This window comes from Micropterus dolomieu, linkage group LG14, assembly GCF_021292245.1.
Source record: "Micropterus dolomieu isolate WLL.071019.BEF.003 ecotype Adirondacks linkage group LG14, ASM2129224v1, whole genome shotgun sequence".
Lineage (NCBI taxonomy): Eukaryota > Metazoa > Chordata > Actinopteri > Centrarchiformes > Centrarchidae > Micropterus > Micropterus dolomieu.
The window spans coordinates 15,284,135-15,304,127 of record NC_060163.1 but is presented as its reverse complement, the minus strand read 5'-3'; the positions used below and the strand labels follow the sequence as shown (position 1 = coordinate 15,304,127).

Sequence of the window (19,993 nt, the reverse complement as noted above, 5' to 3'; positions counted from 1 at the left end):
GATGCTGTTTTCCAAACTATAAAAGTAGACTGTTGCTTATTTTGTCCTGACTATTTTAACAGATTTAAGACAAGCCTTAACCTTTGTGCTGCATTTGGTCCAGTGAAAGAGCATACTTAAAGAACTTAAAGAGCTTGGAGAAATCATGACAACTCCATCTGTCGAGGAAGTCAGACATCAACTCCACACACATAAACTTCTGAAATGGGAGCCTGTTGATGGTAGTACTACCAGAACATTTAGAATTTTAGGCTGTGTATCTCACTTGAACTTGAACCCTCCACCCCCTGAACTAGCCTCACAAGACACAATCCCCACATTAATTTAAATAAATCTACATAGGAAACTTTTTAGTGGTTATGTAGTAAGTTAAAGGGTGGGATTGTGTTCTCTTCTTTAGTGACAAGCTACTGCAGTTTTGGCGAGGGCCACTTCTACAAAAGAATCCCTTTCATTCCAACAAATCCGGGTAGTGAAGGGTTACATAACAAGGCTTGAAGATTAGATATCAAATATTGTTTTCGTCAGCTGGGCTGATGAGCCTAACAGGACACATCGACCCACTGTTGCCCTTGCCTCACCCTTCCCTCCCCATTTAGCTCTCCCTTAGCCCACATGCAGAGTCAGTATTTATTAAAGACAGCGGGAAAAATTACCTTCAGCATACAGCAACAGTTTTTGCTTTACCCGAAAAGCAACTTTATCTAAACTATGCTGCAGGAAATGTTAATGGTTAAAAGCATTTATTTAAAAAACACCGTACAAGAATTGACTTTACATTTTCCTAAGAGAACTATTCATCATCCATCAAGTGGTGTTTCTTGCGGCTTTCTGCATTTGTTTTAAAAGTCCATGTAAGATATTCAGGTGCAATTTTTTGACAACGTGAGGCTTTGACTTATGAGGAGCAATGACACGTTTTCAATGTTAGGTGACCCAACACTGCAGAAACTGACAAGTGAGCTGATAAACCTCCCTGTGGCTGCAGCACACTGTGAAGCAGTTGTCTCTCCTTCACAAAGCCAGTTCTTTGGCTCACCTTCAAAAGGCAGGAAAGGCCATTTGACATTCATCGGACAGTTTTCTGTCTCACAGGTTGCGAGAGTCCTACACTCTACCAACGCATCATCAATGCCGGTGCAAGTGGGATCTGATCCAGATGCAGCAGCACTTACAGTAATTGAGTAATGCCCCCTTCAGAAAAGCCTCATTAAATTCTCAATACCGCCACGTATTCCGGACATAGCTGCTGAAAGACTGCAGTCAGCACGACACACAGAATATTGCTTAGGGGTCCTGTGCACAAGGAGGATTAGGGGTTGAGAGGAAAAATCATAATAGATGCTCTTCAAATTTGTGGGAAGATGCAGCATCCACTAAGTAAGATCTACTACAACAAAAAAATTAAAGTAAAATAACAATCTGCATCTCTAAAACAGCTTAATATCACATATTAGTTATTACACTAAGTTTTAAATATTTATCAACTTTCATTGACTTATTTTGATGAGTTTAAGTGCATCCTACTGTTTCTTAGGGTGGGATATGCAGCTACAAAGTCAAAGACTGTTCTCCAGGTGCCTTACATGGCTTCCAGTTTTTGAAAATGGTCTAGAAAATAATCATCAGTGCTGAACTTCAACAATCTGTACTACAGTCCTGGAAAACGCTGAGGGGTCCATTTCTTCCCCACACAGTGAGGTCGTTGGGGTTGACGGCTGAAGGGCGTTGTGTAGACGTGACTCATAGCTGGTGTCGTGCATCCAGGTGCACGGCCTGTGGAGGAGATCCTTGTCGAGCTCATAGCTCTGCACGGTGGGCGACAGAGGAGCGTCCAAGGCCGGTCCCAGCCGTGACAGCAGGTCACAGTCCCAGTCAGAGTCTGATGATGATGGAGAGAGCGTGGCTAAGTCAGGGATGAGGGCCGACTCGATGCACACTGAGGTGGAGTGGGATAGTGAACGTTGAGAGTCTTGACTGGAAAACGTACTATGAGATTTATTATTGGGGAAGTGAAATGGAGGATCAAATATCTTTGCTTTTGAGAAGAGTGGCAAAATGTCCAATTGATTTGGCGCCCGAGTGAAATTCTGTGCAGTAGGAACACAAAACGTGGTAAAAGTCTCATTTACACAAAGTGTTTCTACACTGCACGTTGAAGAATCCTTTTGGTAAGGAAAAGACTGTATTATCTGACAAGAGATCTTGTCACATAATAAACAATCCTCAGGTTTTGCCATAATGTCACTTTCTAGTTTTGCAGTGTTATGCCCATGTTTAGTCCAGCTACCACTGTAGCTACATTTAGCCGTAATCCTCCTCCTTTTATACTGGCTGTGTTCGGGGCTGGCTGATCTGCAGCGCTTTTTGGGGTTTGGTGCTGTCGCCGACTGTCGAGGGAGAGAACGAGATCTACGTGGATACAGTGCAGAACACTGCAAACCATTAGTGGGACATATGATCCCACTAAATCCTAAAAGACTTTCCTGGTTTGATCCATTTACTCCTTCTTCATTTGACAAAGCTACAGAAAGAATAAGTGGGGTGGAGATGGGAATTGTGACAGCTGGGACAGACTGAGACACACTTACTGCAGTGTCCATTTCACACATGAGTCCTTCCACAGCCTCCTCTGCAGTGTAATGTTGAGGACTGAGGACAGGAGGCTCAGAGTACAGACAGTATGGCTCCATAATATAGGGGGGATAAGGGACTTGTGGGCTTAGGACTGGAGGCAGGAAGTAAGGGTCGGGAGATGGACATGGCCTGTCAGGGGAGGGGGAGACATGTTGAGTATCAGGCTGCTGGCTGACTGGGTCGTAGGGTTGTGGTTCAACATCCAAAACAGGCATGGCTGGACTTGAAGCACGATGATAGCTGCCAGGGAGCAGGCAGTCTGGGTTAGTAATGAAAGGCTGGATGTCAGCAGGTGGAGTGTCTGGTGATGGGTTGGCTGGTCCAGAAGAAAGAGGACCCCTAGTAGGGCTGGAGATGTGCTCAATGAATACTGATCCTTGTGTCTGCAGGGCCTGAACAGCATGCTCCGTCTCAACATCAGTAAGAGGCTCCAGTTCACAGACATCTTGGATGGGCAAAGGAGATGGTGGTCTGTAAGGAGAACAGAGACAATACTTAAAACCCTCTAAACACGGAAATCCCATTGTGGTACACTGAAAAAGCAAATTACAGGAAATCACAACATCAGGATATTGCTAGGTAAAAATAAAAACCCACCGGTTCAGTGTTTCTTCTGACTGTTGAGGTGGATTGGGGTCGAATCCTGGAAGCATCTCAGCCACAAGTTGGTCCACCGCAGTGTAGTTTGAGAGATCCAGCACAAATGCACGGTGCTGATCAGACTGCAAGTGCTGCAAGGGCCAACAAAACCCACAAGTCACAGATACATACAAGCCAAAAAATATTTTCCATGCCAATAGTAATAAAGTAATACAAGAGTTCCACCTCCTCCAGATTAGTGAAGGGTTGATGGCAGCATTCACAGTAAGACAGGTCCTTTTTGCGAGGCCGCCAAGGTGTAGGGTTACAGCTGAGTGGCGTTTGAGATTTGTCTTGAATGTTGCTTCCAACCTTTTTCTTCTCCCTAACAAACGACAAACCCCAATTATGATCATTTTTGATTGCAATTTATTTCCTGTTGACTGTGTTCCATCAATGCAACACAGGAAATAAACTTGAACCCAAGCACTGTGTTAGCAAGACAATGGTCTATATCCTTCAAATAATGCCAGTTAAACAAACCTTGTTTTATTTTCTCCTTGGTCAATTTGTACTTCAAACCGAGGAGGAGGAGATTCAAAGGGACTAAATCTGCCCGAGTACGATAAAGTGGGGAAGGTCAAAGACTGCATATGCAGGGGCTTGTATTTCCTGGTTAGAGAACAAAACAACATCATTTAATACACAAAATGTTAATTAAATAAAAATGTTTAAGCATGAAAAAAAAAAAATACAATGCAACAGACATCTTAAAGCAGATACAATAGAATGATTATTATCATTATTTTATTTTCAAATGGAAAACGCCTTTGCAAAACTGAATGTGAAAATACACATTAAGAATATTCAAATGCTTCAGATGTCTTGGGTTTCATTTGTTCGCAGCAAAGGCCTATGCATTAACCAGAGCACTTCAATTAAATTAAATGAGAGGGCAAATGAATAGACCTGTTCGCACATAGAGATCCCCTGCAGGAACAGGCAATGGAGCTTGCAAAGCCTCATCGAATAGAAATCGTACCAGCTTGAGCTCTGGCCTCCAGGGGAGCGGCTTCACAAGGGGGGCTTGTCACATTACATGATGGGACTCCTTAACAGGTTCAATTAAGAAAAGCATCTGGGCTGAAATGCAAACCTCCACAACTAGCACCCGGTGGGGTAGGAAAGGCAGATAAAGGGACAGGTCGCTGCCACCCGTTGTTGTTCCACTGTCATTAAGCTTAACCTGGGCAGGCCTAAAAACCTTCCCTTTGTATCAAATGACAATGTGAAAATGATGTTTGAATGTGAAAGGGGTCGCTTGTATTTACCATCCGAATCTGTAGCGCCACTCGGCTTTCCAGCGAATTTTAGCTCATTGTAAAAAATCTCTCTCTTTCTGTCTCTCTCGCTCTCGACATAGTTAGAGATTGGTTGGTGAACGTACAGACAGAAGTTGGTGGAAACAGAGCTAAGAGAGTGAATATTAGACAGGTGGCCAAAACACCAATACAACTGAAAGTTAAATTGTTCCATAACTACTGGATGTATAAATACACAATTGCTTGCTAACAAGTTTGCCATATAAACTGAAAAGGTGATTATATGCCAACCCTGTGTTCACAATTTCAAAGCCCCCATGAGTACAAAATAAATTCGGCAGTCTTTGTTTTGGAAGTGGGGGTTCAAAGAAAGATTTGTGAGGGAGAAAGGACAGGCAGTTTTTATCTTAACCAAGTGTACTGTACTCTTGGATTCACAACATTGCTAGATGAAAAAATAAATAATAAAAACAAACAAAGAGCACTAAATGAGGGACCAAACTCACCTGCTCGAGTCTTCAATTTTAAGATAAGGCGACCTCAAAGCTGCAGCTATAGACCAGGAGAAGTGAGGATGAACAGAAAAACAATTATATCAGACAAAACTTTTACAATCACAGAAATACTGTATTGTTGAAAATTAACAGATTAGCAGCACAAACACAAAAACTAACCTTTGACAACATGAGCACCTTGTTGTTTGGTGTAAGTCCTCTGTATTAAAAAAAGTAAAAAATAAGACGCATTAATATTTTAGAGTAACGGTTGATGTACATCATATCACAGTAATTTCAATAGTTGTATACTTGTATTTTTTTCCTTCATAAACCCTATTAATTTCAGAACCATTCTGATTTCCCCCCAGAATCATTCATAAATGATGTACTCACTTTATTTTTGTAAAACTGATACATTTGGCTATCTGGTGAAAAGACATTCAGCCCAAACATCTTACCTCTGGCTTCTCATGTATCGCACTCAAGCTCTCACGAGTCAACTGTTTCAAATATAAAAGGACATCTGATACCACATTAAGGAACAATACAAGACTTTCACACACTGTTCTGTGATTAAGAACATGACATTTCTTTACTAGTTAACAACAAATTTCTTTAGCTTGTATCTGTAGACACAGCCGCATAGAACAAAACACAAACGCTCACATGGCGCCATCTGCTGTGAGCAGAGATTCAATGCACTACAGATGTGAGAACATACAAGCCAAATCAAATGTCAAATAATGTTATTATTTTGATGAGGAATTCATCTCTCATGACCATGGTCAAAAGGATACCATCAGCATACAAAATCTTCACTCCCCATGATCGGGCATTGGACAAAACACTGTTCCTCTGCAGTCGTTCCTACAAAAAATCATCAGATTCAAGCCAAATAACAAACCACATCAGTCTTCAGTATATCACCAATACCCAGAAACTATAAAATAAAGCCCACAGGTCTGCACAATAAACCATATTTTAGCTGGACTGACTTACATTGTTGCGCATGGCTTTTTCAAGCAGGGCCTTCCCACGGCTGCCACAAACCTGTAGAGAAACAGGACACATAAATTTAATTACAGCTTATATACATTATAAAATCCACTGGGATATTGAGCAAATGAGTTGGTGAATAGTTATATATGTAGCAATTTCCAAATTTCTTATATAAATATATAATTTACACCATTAGTATAATAATAATATTAATTTGTATCAGGGAACTAAATAGTAAGTATCATTATTTGAATTCTACAGCAAGAAATACAATAAGCTATAAATAAATATATACAGGAGGTATTTTCTCACTCATTCAAAAACATTTACTGAAACAGAAGGGGTTCAGCAAATGTCAAAATACATTAATTAGGAAAGAAAATTACAGACCATATATATTAATTTAAAAGAATTAGCTGTTTGGTAAAATTGATTTGACGTCAATTATATTAAACTTTCATCCTTTTGTGACTTTCTATTGCCAAAACTCAGGTTAAATATGTAATAATGTTTATTTTTACACACTTGTTAGCTGTAAAAGATTTTAAAACATGTGTGGGTGATGCTTAGTACCACTGGTCTTGGAGTTGCTTTCTGCTGTTTGTCACTGTCTCGCGTCATTATAGGACGCTGGGTTTCTTCACTCGTCCCCTTTGCCCCTGCTTTGGAATCTGTACACTTCATGTCCTTCAGGCACTCTTGGCTTCCAGTCACAACAAAGCTCACATCCTTGTGAAGGAAACTCTCAACTCCCTTCAGAATAAGAAAAAAAAAAACACCTGTCACAGCAGGTAAATGCTCAATCAAAAGCTAATTTGTTAATCAGGATCCACAGGCATACTGCCTTCATCTACACACAAGCTTACCCCTCCTAGAAGATATATGGTCTCCAAAAGCAGAGCTGTTGAGCGTTTCTTCACACTGTCCAGGTAAAAGGTCTTCCCCTCCAGCTTCTTCTGTCCAGGACACAGTGAGCCCAGAAGGCCTTGCTCCTTTGCATACTGCCGGTGCTGCATGATCCTGGTGCAGTAAAGGAGCTTTCAACTTAACAGAAAAACACCAGGACCCTGCTTAAGAGAGAGAAGCACATGTGTTTGTAAATGTTAAATGCATAAGTTAAACATTTGACAGGGAGCATTCTTAAAATAAAATCTCCTATATTAATGGCTATATCTGTCTATAAACACATGATGTACGAATACTATTTATTTCTTAAATGTAATAACTTAATTTTAACTTATTTGGACAATGATGTGTGCAAAACTTAATACAAGTTCTAGTGCCTGCATGTTGAAGGTCATCTCGTTTATTGTCAAATGTGAGATTGAGGTAGATTTTAAGTTAGGTCAAAACAACGTTTTGAAAATGTCATGTAGTTTTTGGTTTTACTACCAAACAGCGTAGTACACGCATTATTAACCTAACCACCTTCCTAGTTAGCAAATGTAGCTGTGACTAGTTAGCGTTAGCTGACCTTAGCTAGCTTAGCTTTCCTAGAAATACACAACGCCTGGGCAACAAAACATTTAGCTGGTTCTTAATGAGAATTAATTGTGTGTTAAACCATTTTCAACATCGTCGCGGCAAAAAGAGAGAAGGACTACCTACTTACGTTTTGTTACTGTGCTGAAGAACTAAGTTTCAGAAATTGTTTCTATTGATACACTAAAAGGTGGTCGAGAAGCAACCGCCGCTTTTTTAAAAACACTGGCGAAGACGTGAACATAACGTCAACGTCACGTCCTGTGAAACGCTGCCTTCACGTGCTTTTCACATCAACAGACCTCTGAGTGTCAGCCCATATGTCCGGAGTAATTGTTTTGCAATTTTGCAATTATGTGAAACGAAATTGAAATTCAGTCGGATTATCAGGCAGCCTCATACAGTCATCCTCTCCAGCATCAAAGTACTTCTTTCTCAAAGTCAATGAGACGCGCTCTGCTGGAATATTGAGTGGTACATTATATTCTGACAGTAGCCTAAATGCAGCACAAAGGATGTAGCGGCAATATAGAGACCGTCCCCCCATTTTATGGACATAATTTATTTTATATACAAATATATGCTTTTGCAGTTTAGAAAGGGAACAAACACAAACATTTGATCAGGCCTCTGTCATTTTCGTCCAGCTGATCCAACACTTACTAACTCTGCGGTCAGCGACCTACTCCCTCTCCGGGGACCTACAATGGGTTGTGTAGCCAGTAGGCCTACTACCGGCGGGCTGTGAACGGTTCGTGATCGTGACCCTCTGTCTGGAGGAATTTAACGCATAGGCTAATCCATGTACAACAGCTGGGTGCCTGACGCAGCCCCACGCAACTTTCTAAATTCCTCCACCTCACGGAGAAAAGAAAGGTCAGGTCGAAACAGCGTAGAGATACTGCTGCAGCTGTTGCGTGAAGCTGCTTTCACCAATTATCAAAACAAGTTAATAAAGATAAAACGATAATAGCGCCGAGTGCCGTTTCACAACTACGCTCGTTTTATTTTATAAATCCAGCGCACCCATTTCCTTCACAGCTGAGGCTCTCGTTCCTCCATAAAAGGTGTGTTCAGTGTTGCTTTACCTGATCGGTTCTTGTAAAATATCCACTGTGTCTGCGTCTTCTAACGTCATAGCGATTTATAATTTTCTCACTGCTGGTTTCTGTCACTACATCTCTCGACAAAACACCACGGTTTTATTTCAGCGTTCTGTAACATAACTTCGTCAACTCGAGTAGTTCACCTGCTCTGCTCCCCTCCACGTACACACACACGCACACAGTGTGCCAGTGACCCATCCATCACCCAAATCTGTCAACTTGGGGGAAACTGTGCTGCTGTTGCACTGTATATGTTGTTTAAAGTTAATAATCTTGGATTATTGTTTCTTATTTCATGGTTTGTATGGGGGTTTGGAGTAATGCATAGTAGCCTAGTTTTTAAAAAGAAAGTATTATTTTTCCAATTATTATTATTTTTAAGTTTAATGTTTCCTAAGGCAATGAGTAATCCTGTTAAATAATTGTGATCTCAATATTGACCAAAATAATTAGCAGCCCTACGTGAACATTTAATTTAATTCATGAAATTTGTTGTGTGAAACCACACCTCTACCTTCTCTCTGTACAGGCTAATGCTTCATTCAATACATTGTTTTATTTTTTAACTTTTTATTGTGTTAAGAGCGCATTTTGACTTGTTTAGGACTTGAAACTCAAAGTTTAAGACTTGGACTTGCTTGTCCTTGACTTGAGACTTGAATTGGACTTGTACAACGATGACTCTGTAATGATCCATTCAGACTTACCTCTGAGGCACAGAGATGGTTGAAGAATGAAACATAGGTTGTTCTTTATAAAAATGACTATCATATGTACTTATCATCCGCAAAACAAAAAGTGTAGCCTAATCATGACAGACTAATAAAGTGAAGACTTGACCTGAAAAAAGAAAGGCCTTAAAGTTTGCTTACACGTGCCATAGCAATGCATTACTTCAAAATAAACAATATTTTTATTTACTTGTTTATTTGACAGGGACAACAATTTAAAAATATTAATGTGTTTCTCCAACGGGGTAAAATTATTTGGAAAATCTAATAGCCTACAATCATTTGCTGTTGCATTAGCTATCAACATGGAACATTAACTTAATAGATCTAAACCTTTCTCCCCAGCAGGGGGCAATGTGCCCTTAAATACGGTCAATTCATTACACTTGCCTTGAGTAAACTGTCACCCATGTTTACATGGATTAAATCTATTCATTATTTGGTGAAAATTCTACATTCCACACATTTGAATTTATACTGCCATGACACCAAACTTGTTAAATGTAAAACAGAGACCACAAGACGAATATGAATTCTTTATTCAAAACATGCCAACAAACCTTTTTGTTTAGAAAAATATTATCCACAAAAACACAGGGACAGTGCAAAGTACTAGCCTTAATGACATTTCAATTTGAACATTTGCAAATAAAAAGCTGTATTAATGACAAGGAACTCCTTATAACAGGCCTCTCATTATTTCTTTATGGCTGGAAAAACCAATCCACATCAAACCTGGTTTAGTGAAAATAAAAAATAAATGTGGTATTATCAGAAACAACAAAACTGTTCAAAGCTTGGCCTCTGGATGGTAATGAAACTAGTCACATAGACAGTAGAACTTAACTAGTAGAAAAAAAAATACTTATTTAACAGTTGCTCTTAAACGTGATGCAGAGTTAACAGGAAGCAGCACTTTGACTGTAAAAGTAAGGCACCTTAGGTTACAGTGGAGAGGCCTCTGCATATTTACCGGGAATCAAAGACAGCACCAACATCTTCCTGCAAAAGCTATTTAACAAAATGTACTAAGTGATTATCTTCAATGGATTTCTTACAAGTTGCTATTTACATATTAGTAACAGAATCTTTCTTGCACTGCTAAGTTTTAAGGCAACTTAAACCTGAATACTAATATAACTTTTGTCCAACGAAAATTAGGGTTAGGGTTACAGTCCAACCCAAAGATATTCAGTTTACATTGATATAAAACAGAAAAGCAAATCCGCACATTTTGAGAACAGAAAACAGAATATTTATCAATTTTGCTTGAAGAAATTACAATAAATTATCAAAATTATTGAAGATTATTTTTCTGTCGTCAACTAATCGATTAATAAACTATTTGTCTAAGCGCTAAATCAAAATGTTGAATTCGAGTCACAATCTGAAATATATCTGCATGAACATGTACCATTTATATCCCTTGGCTCTTTAAGTTTTCAGATCTTGTCTACGCACAAAGTGTTTGATCCTCATTGGACAGCTATCAGCAGACTGGTACAAGGTAGACCCTGACACTAATCATCACATAAAACTATTAATGGTGTGAAAACTACTGAAAAGAATGTAAACCCGGGCCGTGTCCATTTGTTCATACAAGGTATGGCCACACAAAGGTAAATACTGTCTGAGACGGATTTGCATTGTTTAAAACTAACAAAAACAGAAGTCACCGACTGTACTTCAGATCCACTCAGAACCCTTTATGACTCCATATTTGCTGCTACTACTGCTGCTGCCTCTGTCTGCGTCTGCCTTGCTCGAGGGCTGTTTGGACGCCTGCCGGTGTTTACGTTCACGGTGAAGCTTGCTGTGGTTATTACTCTGGCTCTGTGTCTGGCTGTAGGCCTGACTGTCAGCCTCCAGCCTGTTCTGAAGCTGACGGATGTCCTTATTAACACCTCTGGGGGTATCTGCCATCCCTGCTCTGCACATGTTTTCATCATTACTGGTGTACTGCTGACGCTCCTCTTGGGCAATGTTCACGTGGTTCTGCCGGCATGCCCTTTTGGCATTAGAGATATCTGTGATGGGTAGTGGTTGGTTGTGGTGTCCTGTGGATACCAGAAGAGGCTTGATGCCGATGTTGTACCCGGGTGGGGCTGATGGCGCGTTCCAAGAAAAAGGGTAGCTGCTGTAATCCTCTCCGCTCGATCCTGCATCATTAAGGGCCCCTTGTCTCCGCATCAGCCTGTACAGCTCATCGTCATGGAGCTGCATCCGGCGGGAGCGTACAATCTCGCAGATGGTCCCTATGCCCAGGTGAAGCATCTCCCATATATTGAGTGCCAGACAGAGCAGAGATACTGTGTACATGATGAGGAGAAAGATAGTCTTCTCAGTGGGCCGTGACACAAAGCAGTCAACGCTGTGAGGGCAGGGCAGGTCTGAGCACACGTAGGTGGCGGGCACAGCAAACCCATACAGGGCATACTGTCCACACAAGAAAGCCACCTCCAGCAAGGAGCGGGCCAAGAGCTGAAGGACATAAATCCTCATCAGTCCATCTTCTTTGATACGCTGGCGCCCATCATGGCGCACCTTGACCTTCGCTTGTCCATCACCGCTGTTTTCTTTTGCTGTTCCACCGCCATCACTCTCCCCCTCAGCCATATCATAGATCATGGGGTCTTCCTCCTCATCCTCAGCCTCTTCAATGCCCCTGTGCTGCTTTCTGCCTGGAAGATTCTTGAGTTTCTTCCGTGAAAATCCACTCACTCCTCCACTGCCTCCCTGCTCCTCTGTATGAGCAATCTTGTTGACAGCGTAGCCCAGGTACATGAGCGACGGTGTAGCCACCAGAATGATTTGGAAAACCCAGAAGCGGACGTGTGAGAGTGGAGCGAAGGCGTCGTAGCAGACGTTCTCACAGCCCGGCTGGCCTGTGTTGCAGACAAACTTACTCTGCTCATCGTAATAGATGGACTCACCGCCCACGGCTGTCAGCACAATGCGGAACACGATGAGCACAGTGAGCCAGATCTTGCCCACAAATGTAGAATGGTTGTGGATTTCTTCCAGCAGCCGAGTCAGGAAACTCCAACTCATGGTAGTGGCAGGGATACTACAGTGAGAGGCAACATACACCTCCTGTTACTCCGCTGTGGAGAGAGCAGAAATGATTAACTCTATGCAAAACTTTAAAGAAAGCATTCACATTAATACTAATTATTAATTTATACCTCCTTACAGTAAAATGCCCCAAACTTAGTAGAAGAAATTACTTTACGGACACTTCCTTCCTTCTTAACAGTGTCAGATATGTGGAGATAAAAACAAAAATGAGTAAGTAGTAACACACACACTCTCATGCTGTATTCACAAAGTATTATAGCTCAGAGCACTTTGTCTTTCCTACAGTATACATGGCTATCAAATTTTTCTTTACAAAAACAACATGTTTATCCTTGATTCTTTTAATAGCTGTGCCCTAAAGCTCATGTCTAAACACATCCTTGGCATTAGTAAGCAAAGGGAAGAGTAATGACAATGATGGAATGTCTAACCATAATTGCTATTGTTAACCGAAAGTCCCTAATAGACATTTTACATTAGGTCATTACTATGTCTGACCATTCAGATAAACTAAAAAGTTTCTCATCTGGTTTAAGAAATAAAATCTTGTGTGTGTCTGTGTTAGAAAAACTCAAATATTAAAAGAGGAATCAGCTAAATTACTTCAGTGTCACATAAAGTATTATTAACATCAAGTACTGCAGGAAGACGACATTGGAAACATGAGTCAGAGTTAGAGAGAAGAGTTAGTAACTTGGGAAATAAAGTCATGCTAGCAGTTCCTCTACGTACACAACACAACTCCTCTCCCTTCTTTCCACTGGTATTTCCTGCAATAACTCGGCTCTCATGAGACAACTTTCCTTGAGTGAGACTTCTGTTTCCTGTTAAAAACAAAGGGTGTCACCGGGGTCACTCATTATGTTGTTAGACACCTGGTATAACAGTCTGAGCCTGTCAGTGGCTAAAAGAAGCACTTTTTGTGGACGTAATTTTGACAGGCAGAATTGCCCCGAAGGAAAACGATGCAGCCACTGCAGCCGGTTTGATGGCTGTTGGTTGAAGCACAGATTCCAAAACATGTTGTACTTACTAGTCATTTCAAGACCTAAATATGTGACAATAGCACCCAGTTTTAAATGTGTTTTTCCTTTCACAGTCATTGGTTTTCATAAATAATGTAGACATAGAACAGCATGTTTATACTTAATGGACGGAACAACGCAACTACAATATGGACAACTATTAGCTTTAAATGTGGCTCAGCTCCTTACTGACATTTCTTTGTGCTGTAATTAGCTACACAAGGCTGGGGTAAAGAGATGCTCTGAGGTAGTAGCATACTAGATGGCTAGCTAACTGGCTATATAGAGACACACACACACGCACTATTGTCAAAAAAGATGAAAAGCAAAAAATGAAATCACTCTGGTTTGCTTGAAATTTGTATTGTAGAAACTGTTCTTTCCCTCACCTGAATTTAGATGATAAAATCTCATCTGTCCTCTGGTGAACTAGACCACCTCGTACTGTACCTAACCTTACCCGTTTAACCCCTGCAGACATCCATCTGCCCAAAACCTACTCTGCACACATTTTCACGAGTCACTCATGCAAGAGGAAATCTAAAAGGTTCAGCTCACTTCTATGGGATAGACTGTGTCTGCATGTGTGTTTTCTGTGTGTGTATGAGTTCATGAGTTCACTTCTTAGGATAGTGTATATTCCAGCAACCAAGGCTCCTGCACAGTTGCTTCTAATAACATGCAGTTGACATCCATCTATAGACAGGAGACACTGACTGAGGCAAACAAGGTCCAGTGATACAGTACCTTTGTTTTGGGACTGTCACTGTATGAAGTCAATGTTATGTTAAAAAAACATTTGTTTTACCGTTTAGAGTTTAGGGCATTATTTTGTCCCCCTGTGTGACAAATAAATCAGGCTTGGCTGTTATTTGTTTTATGACTGAAATGATTAATCAATGGCAAGAAAATTAGGCAGTAATAATTTTAATAATTGACTCTTTTCATAAAAACTGTTCAAGAAAAAAAGCAATTGCTGGTTCCTGCTTTTTTAAACAAGAGTAATCAAAACAATAATGGACAATGAAAATTACTGTCAATTTGCTGCCCAAATTTGTTTTGATTACTCATTACAAATTGAGATCTGAGAATCTGCCCAACGCACATTTACATACACATTGTGGATATTACTGTTTTATATATCATTCACCCATTCTGTATTCCCATTTAAATGTTTTCTTTCAACATCGTCTTCAATATTGCTAAACACATAAACACATGACTCTCCTGGATAATACAACAATGATGCCTGATAGGCTATACCAGTGATTTTCAAATGTTGTTGTGCAAAGACAATTTTTCACATGCATATACAGGGCTCCATACAATTTTATTGATGCCAAGTCACTGAAAATTTATATCACACTTTGTTTATAATAGGCAAATTGAGCCAGTGTGACATTGTATCCAACAACAAGAAATAAATAAATAAACTCCAATGAAACAAAGTCCAGCTGCTGTAAACATGCTTCCTCATGTCTCTGTCAAGAAAACAAAGGTTGTGACTGTCTCATTAAGAGTCATATGCCCTCTAAAACTGCACATCTGGCCATGTTGTCTAATGTACTATGTAGTAGCCCAGCAGCACAGCTATCACCACCCAAACACAAGTCTCCTCCGTCACTGCCCACTTTCAGCTCAGCTCATCAGCTCAACAAATCATACTGCTACACAATAATGGAGTAAAGCAACTTTAATTGCAAGCCATAAAATAATACATTTTAGTTCTTAACAAGCCATCCAATCAATTCTTTGATATTTTCATTCCCCGTAATGTATGTATTTTGTGCCACAACCGTGGAGGTTATATACTTCTGCCAAATGCATTTTTTAAAAGCCTAAGACTCATTTTCAACATTTTGTGGGTTGTTCCTTTTGGCCACGATAGCAACTTACTTCCAACTTTACTCACCAACCTAGCTGACACCATTAGGTAGGGTCCAGGCAACAATCCCCCAACTTTACCATACTTATTCTGAAGGGGAAAAGAAGCCTCACCCTCAACAAATGGAATAATAAGTTGAACACATGTCTATGAAGATTCTCAGTCATCCAGGTCATAGTTATCCAACGAAGGTTAAAATCAACCAAGTTCAGTTGCCCTTGATTTTAACCTTCGTTGGATAAGTTGAACACATGTTAAGATGATTACCTTTCAGTTTTTGTTGCCAGATTATTCTGATAAACAAACACACCATTCTCTTGACAAACATATATACACAAAACCAGAGCCTGCTTTCAACTCTTTTGTGTGAAACCACTGAATGTAACTGTATGTGAACAAAAAATAAACCCCACAGATATGTCTCTACATAAAACCTCCATTCATATTCATTGCAAAACAAAAGAAACCTGCCTAGTCTCAAAATGTAGCAACAGCTCCAACAAGTTGCTAGTGCCACATCGAATGCCCGAAGGTGTTTCAGTGCATTTTTCCCCAGATGTCTCCCAGCCCCAGACCAACAGCCTCCAGCTTCCTACAGTGCCAGTAAAAGAACTATTTGCCAGCCTTGTACATGCCTATCTAAGAAGGCTTCAAGCTGTGAACGCGAAGGTCTGTGGTTTCCTTCAAAGCATTTCAAGTGATGCTCCACCCAAAATCTATAATTTGAGTTTAAAACACCACTATTAACTTCAGTGGCAACTGTAAAAAGGTTGTAGTTTGCTGACACCACACTTTCTTTTTTAAAGCATATTTTGGGGGGCGTTTTTTTGATTAGAGACATTCTACATGCTAGAAAGCTGACGAGGAAAAAACGGAAATGAGGTGGGAATGAAACGGTCCCTGATTGGACTGGTTTCAAACCAGGTTTGGTGTAATCAATATGGCCAGCACCTTAAATGCAACACCTACCATGTCGTACAAGCAGAAGAAAATGGCATTTTGTGCTGATGCAGGGACACACATCAATCTACATTGACAATGCCAGTATGTAGGCTTGTTTATAAAAAAATGGTGTGAGCGTTTAGACATACTGCGATACATGTGTTGCACTTACTATACATAAATAGGAGCACAGCTTATTATCAGTTTGCTACGACTTCACCTTTGTGGTAAAAACTAGCAGATCTGAGTCTTGTGATTTGCCTCTTGAGGAAGTAGCAAATTTAATGTTGGGCCTGGGATCCAATCACTCAAAGACAACTGTGCTCCAGACCAACAAACAAGCTGAAGGCAGGATTGTCGGGCTAGACAATGTGCATTAATGAAGACCGAATCGAAAATAAAACAGGCAGATAATCACCACGTTACATACATCATGGCATACTTATTTAAATAAAAAAAAATCTCAAAGGAAATGCTACAATGAGTGTAATTACCCAAACTTTGGCTTCAGCATCTCCCATCACTGTATATCCAGACACATGGAGCCCACAGGGTGCAGGGCCCATCTACTCAAAGATGTCAAACCACACACAGAAGATGCAGTATAACATAATATGATTTAGACTCAAGCCTCTAAGCATGAAGAGCTTATCTGACATGCTAAAGAAGGCAATACAAGTATGCCATGCTTGCATAAGAAATCAGCTATCCAGGTAAAAAGAGCAGTAACCACCCAGTATTAGAATTAGTGCCTTTATCTCCTTGAGTAGTAATTAGTACTTTTCAATGAGAAGCCCATTTTGTCTATACCTTCACATTTCACCATATTTTATTTTACTATTGTGCCTCCTCTGCAGCATTTTCCTGTAATATTAGTGTAAATAGCTAAATCTTTTTGGGACTATAAATAAGCATATCTGGACGTACTAACACTTATTTTACATTAACCAGCACCAGCTACTCCCCTCCTTCTTCTCGACTACTACAATTAATAATAATTAATAAAAATAAAAAAAATAGTAAAACACTTTCAATCATCATTCTATGTATTTTGCATATTGAAGTGAGTCTTATTACCTCTTTTTGTTTTATCCTTTGTATCCTTCTTGTTTTCACGGCCAGAATTCAGGGATATTTCAAACCCCATGTGCCTGCAAAGAAAACAGAGATAAAGCAACAAACATCTGTTTAATCAAATTTCTCAGTTTTTATATTTGACAGGAGAATTGTTAATTAGCAGATGTTTGGTGATTTATAATAGCACAGGTATGATAATTTTTTTGTTCAAGTTTTAACACATAAAGCTTTGACTCTAATGTTAGTTTGAAATCTAAAATGCTTTTCATTGTAGAAGAGAAATAAAATAAATATAAAGTTTGCACATCTTCTTCAAATCAAAGATGCCAAATAGAAAAGCATGCCACTGACCCAGATAAATGAAATAACATGTTGTGCTGTACTTGTTTCCGATAAAGCTTAAAGAACTTTAGCCAGCTGCATGAATTGTTGATTAAATGGACAGCAAATTAATTGCCAGCAATGAATTTAGATTATTTAACATAGGTAGTTTATTCTACACAATTCTTCTTTGTGTCATTGTTAACTTTGCTAGCTAATGTTAGCTAATTGAATGAGGTATCTTTGGGTTTTGTACTGCTGGTTGGAAAGAAAGAGCTAACGTTAACGTCATCTGAGTTGGGCTCCAGAAAATTATGATGGCGCTTTTAATTTTTTTCGGACATTTTATAGACTAAATGATTAATAAACACAACATACGTTCAACCCCCTAGACCTTTAAAACCACAAACGGGGGTCAGCAGACATCATTTTGGATGTTAGCAACGTTAAGCTAACGTTAAGGCAACTAATATTAAGATTATCAAAACGTTGTGTTTTTTTTTTATTTTAACCTCGACGAAAATATGTATTAATAATGTTTATTAATGTCTGTCAGTTATTATCAAGTACATTTGTTATGTTACGGTAATTTAAAATGTCTGTAAAACATAATAGACAAAGTTAATTCGCAGTTAAGTAAGTTAACTGACCCTGTTAGCAAACATTAGTAACTAGTAGCTAAATCAGCTAATAAACCTAGAAACCTAACCTTAGTTAAAATTAATCCTAGTTAACCTGGAAAACAGGCAAATCGTATGGTATTTCCTAACCCTTACCTCTTCCCTATAATCTTTGAGTAAGTTTTCTTCAAACACGCCTTGACAATGAACAGTAGACCGACATATATCAACCACAGCATCCTCACCTTTTCAGACGCACATCTGGCGCCGCTCCGCTCGAGAAAGATGGATCAACGTTCACAACTCAACCGGAAAGATACGGTACTTCTGTGCTGGAGAAATGCAATTTTCATCGCCGAATTACACCAAAAAGTATGATATTGACGTTCACTCACAAAAATGTAGTCAAAGTTTAAAGTGACGGAAATTCTTACTAATTTGAGTGTTAAATTGACTTTTTATCCCGGAGACTGGAATTGGAGAGGGAGAGGGCTTGATTGTATGAGGGAAGGAAGACAAACGGGCTGGTGCCAAGCAAGGAGGGGCTTGTGTGTGTGTGTGTGTGTGAGAGAGAGAGAGAGAGGGGGGGGGGGGAGGCATCAGGAGGCATTTTCCTTATTAACATTGTTATAAAAGGCAATTTTTTTTAAGGAAAACTATTTATATCATCATCAAATGCATGCAATCTATGACCTCTAATCAATGGCACACCTGCATTTGTTTCTCACTGCAACCCTGACTGCATACTTCACCTTTTGGATCTGCTGTTGAATGCCAAAGAAGTCTTGATGATGTGTAGGGGAGGGGTTCTCAAAGTGGGGTCCGGGGAACCCAAGGGGTCCTTGAGGTGGTTCCAGGGGGTCCCCAGCAAAAAGGGGAATACTTTATTCTTGTTATAATTCTATCCATACATAGGACAGTGACAGAATGTATGAATATTTTGGTCATGGGTTTCATATATTTTCTGTAAAAAAAGAAATATAAAAGAAACATCCTATCAGATGGGGGACCCTGGGACAAAATCTTATCAAATGGGGGTCCATGGTCTAATTTGTGTTAGTTTAGGGGTTCCTGATGTGAAAAAGTTTGAGAACCACTGGTGTAGGAAATACCAGTTCTACTGCTGTGTATAAACATTGCACAGCCACAGTCTTCTGTAGCCACATATTTTCTAAGGTTATGACCTATTTCCTTTGACCTATGACCTAGTCTTTGTCTATCTGTCATTATGGACGATTATCTAGTGACAAATGAGGACTTTGTCTTTAAATGGCAGATTTATCTACTCCAGATAGGGCACACACACAGGTGCTGCTAAATCAACAATGCACAGAGTGGGTTTATTATTAGCTTAGTCAAAAATGTGTTGTTAATCATGTCGATGCTCCTACATCTTTTTGAGTAGAATGCTGAGGTTTATTGCAAAGTTTCCTCCATTTGCCTCTACTTCTGGCTGCACAAATGGTAGAAAGAGTTGGTCATGAGTCAGGGGCAAAGACCAGAGTTGTCACACAGCACATATATTTACCACACTGTTGTCTTCAGACAGAGTCTGAGACTGAACAGACACCAATAGTTTGTTTCATCTTCTTCCATCAGGCTTTGGATACAAATCGTGGGCCAGTAAATTGTGTTTTGTCAAGAGCTTTTGCCTTCTACTATATCAAGTCCTCAACAAGCTGCCTTAAAGGG

General features: G+C 39.8%; 2 protein-coding genes across 9 annotated transcripts; both read right to left on the bottom strand.

Annotated features, from left to right (window-relative positions):
• Positions 1-726: 726 nt before the first annotated feature.
• Positions 727-8,623, bottom strand: dbf4b (DBF4 zinc finger B). Of its 3 annotated transcripts, none has more exons than XM_046068241.1 (12): positions 8,605-8,623; positions 6,901-7,101; positions 6,608-6,787; positions 6,035-6,085; positions 5,833-5,902; positions 5,494-5,558; positions 5,213-5,252; positions 5,045-5,090; positions 3,760-3,888; positions 3,463-3,601; positions 3,235-3,368; positions 727-3,108 (listed from the first exon to the last, which is right to left on the bottom strand). In XM_046068241.1, the coding sequence occupies exons 2-12, from the start codon at positions 7,048-7,050 to the stop codon at positions 1,626-1,628; spliced, it is 2,487 nt and encodes an 828-aa protein (XP_045924197.1). In that variant the 5' UTR covers positions 7,051-7,101; positions 8,605-8,623; the 3' UTR covers positions 727-1,625. The 3 variants fall into 3 exon arrangements, with proteins under 3 accessions (XP_045924197.1, XP_045924198.1, XP_045924199.1); XM_046068242.1 differs by lacking the exon at positions 8,605-8,623 and adding an exon at positions 7,647-7,774; XM_046068243.1 differs by lacking the exon at positions 8,605-8,623 and adding an exon at positions 7,647-7,750 and having other exon boundaries at positions 6,901-7,104.
• A 1,252-nt stretch (positions 8,624-9,875) lies between these two features.
• LOC123982612 (gap junction gamma-1 protein-like) lies at positions 9,876-18,808 on the bottom strand. 6 transcript variants are annotated; one of them, XM_046068246.1, is made up of 5 exons: positions 18,547-18,808; positions 17,361-17,434; positions 16,778-16,849; positions 12,547-12,601; positions 9,876-12,457 (listed from the first exon to the last, which is right to left on the bottom strand). In XM_046068246.1, exon 5 carries the CDS (start codon positions 12,402-12,404, stop codon positions 11,040-11,042), a length of 1,365 nt encoding a protein of 454 aa, XP_045924202.1. In that variant the 5' UTR covers positions 12,405-12,457; positions 12,547-12,601; positions 16,778-16,849; positions 17,361-17,434; positions 18,547-18,808; the 3' UTR covers positions 9,876-11,039. The 6 variants fall into 6 exon arrangements, with proteins under 6 accessions (XP_045924202.1, XP_045924201.1, XP_045924203.1 ...); XM_046068245.1 differs by lacking the exon at positions 12,547-12,601; XM_046068247.1 differs by lacking the exons at positions 12,547-12,601; positions 16,778-16,849 and having other exon boundaries at positions 18,547-18,633; positions 18,736-18,806.
• Between the last annotated feature and the right edge of the window lie 1,185 nt (positions 18,809-19,993).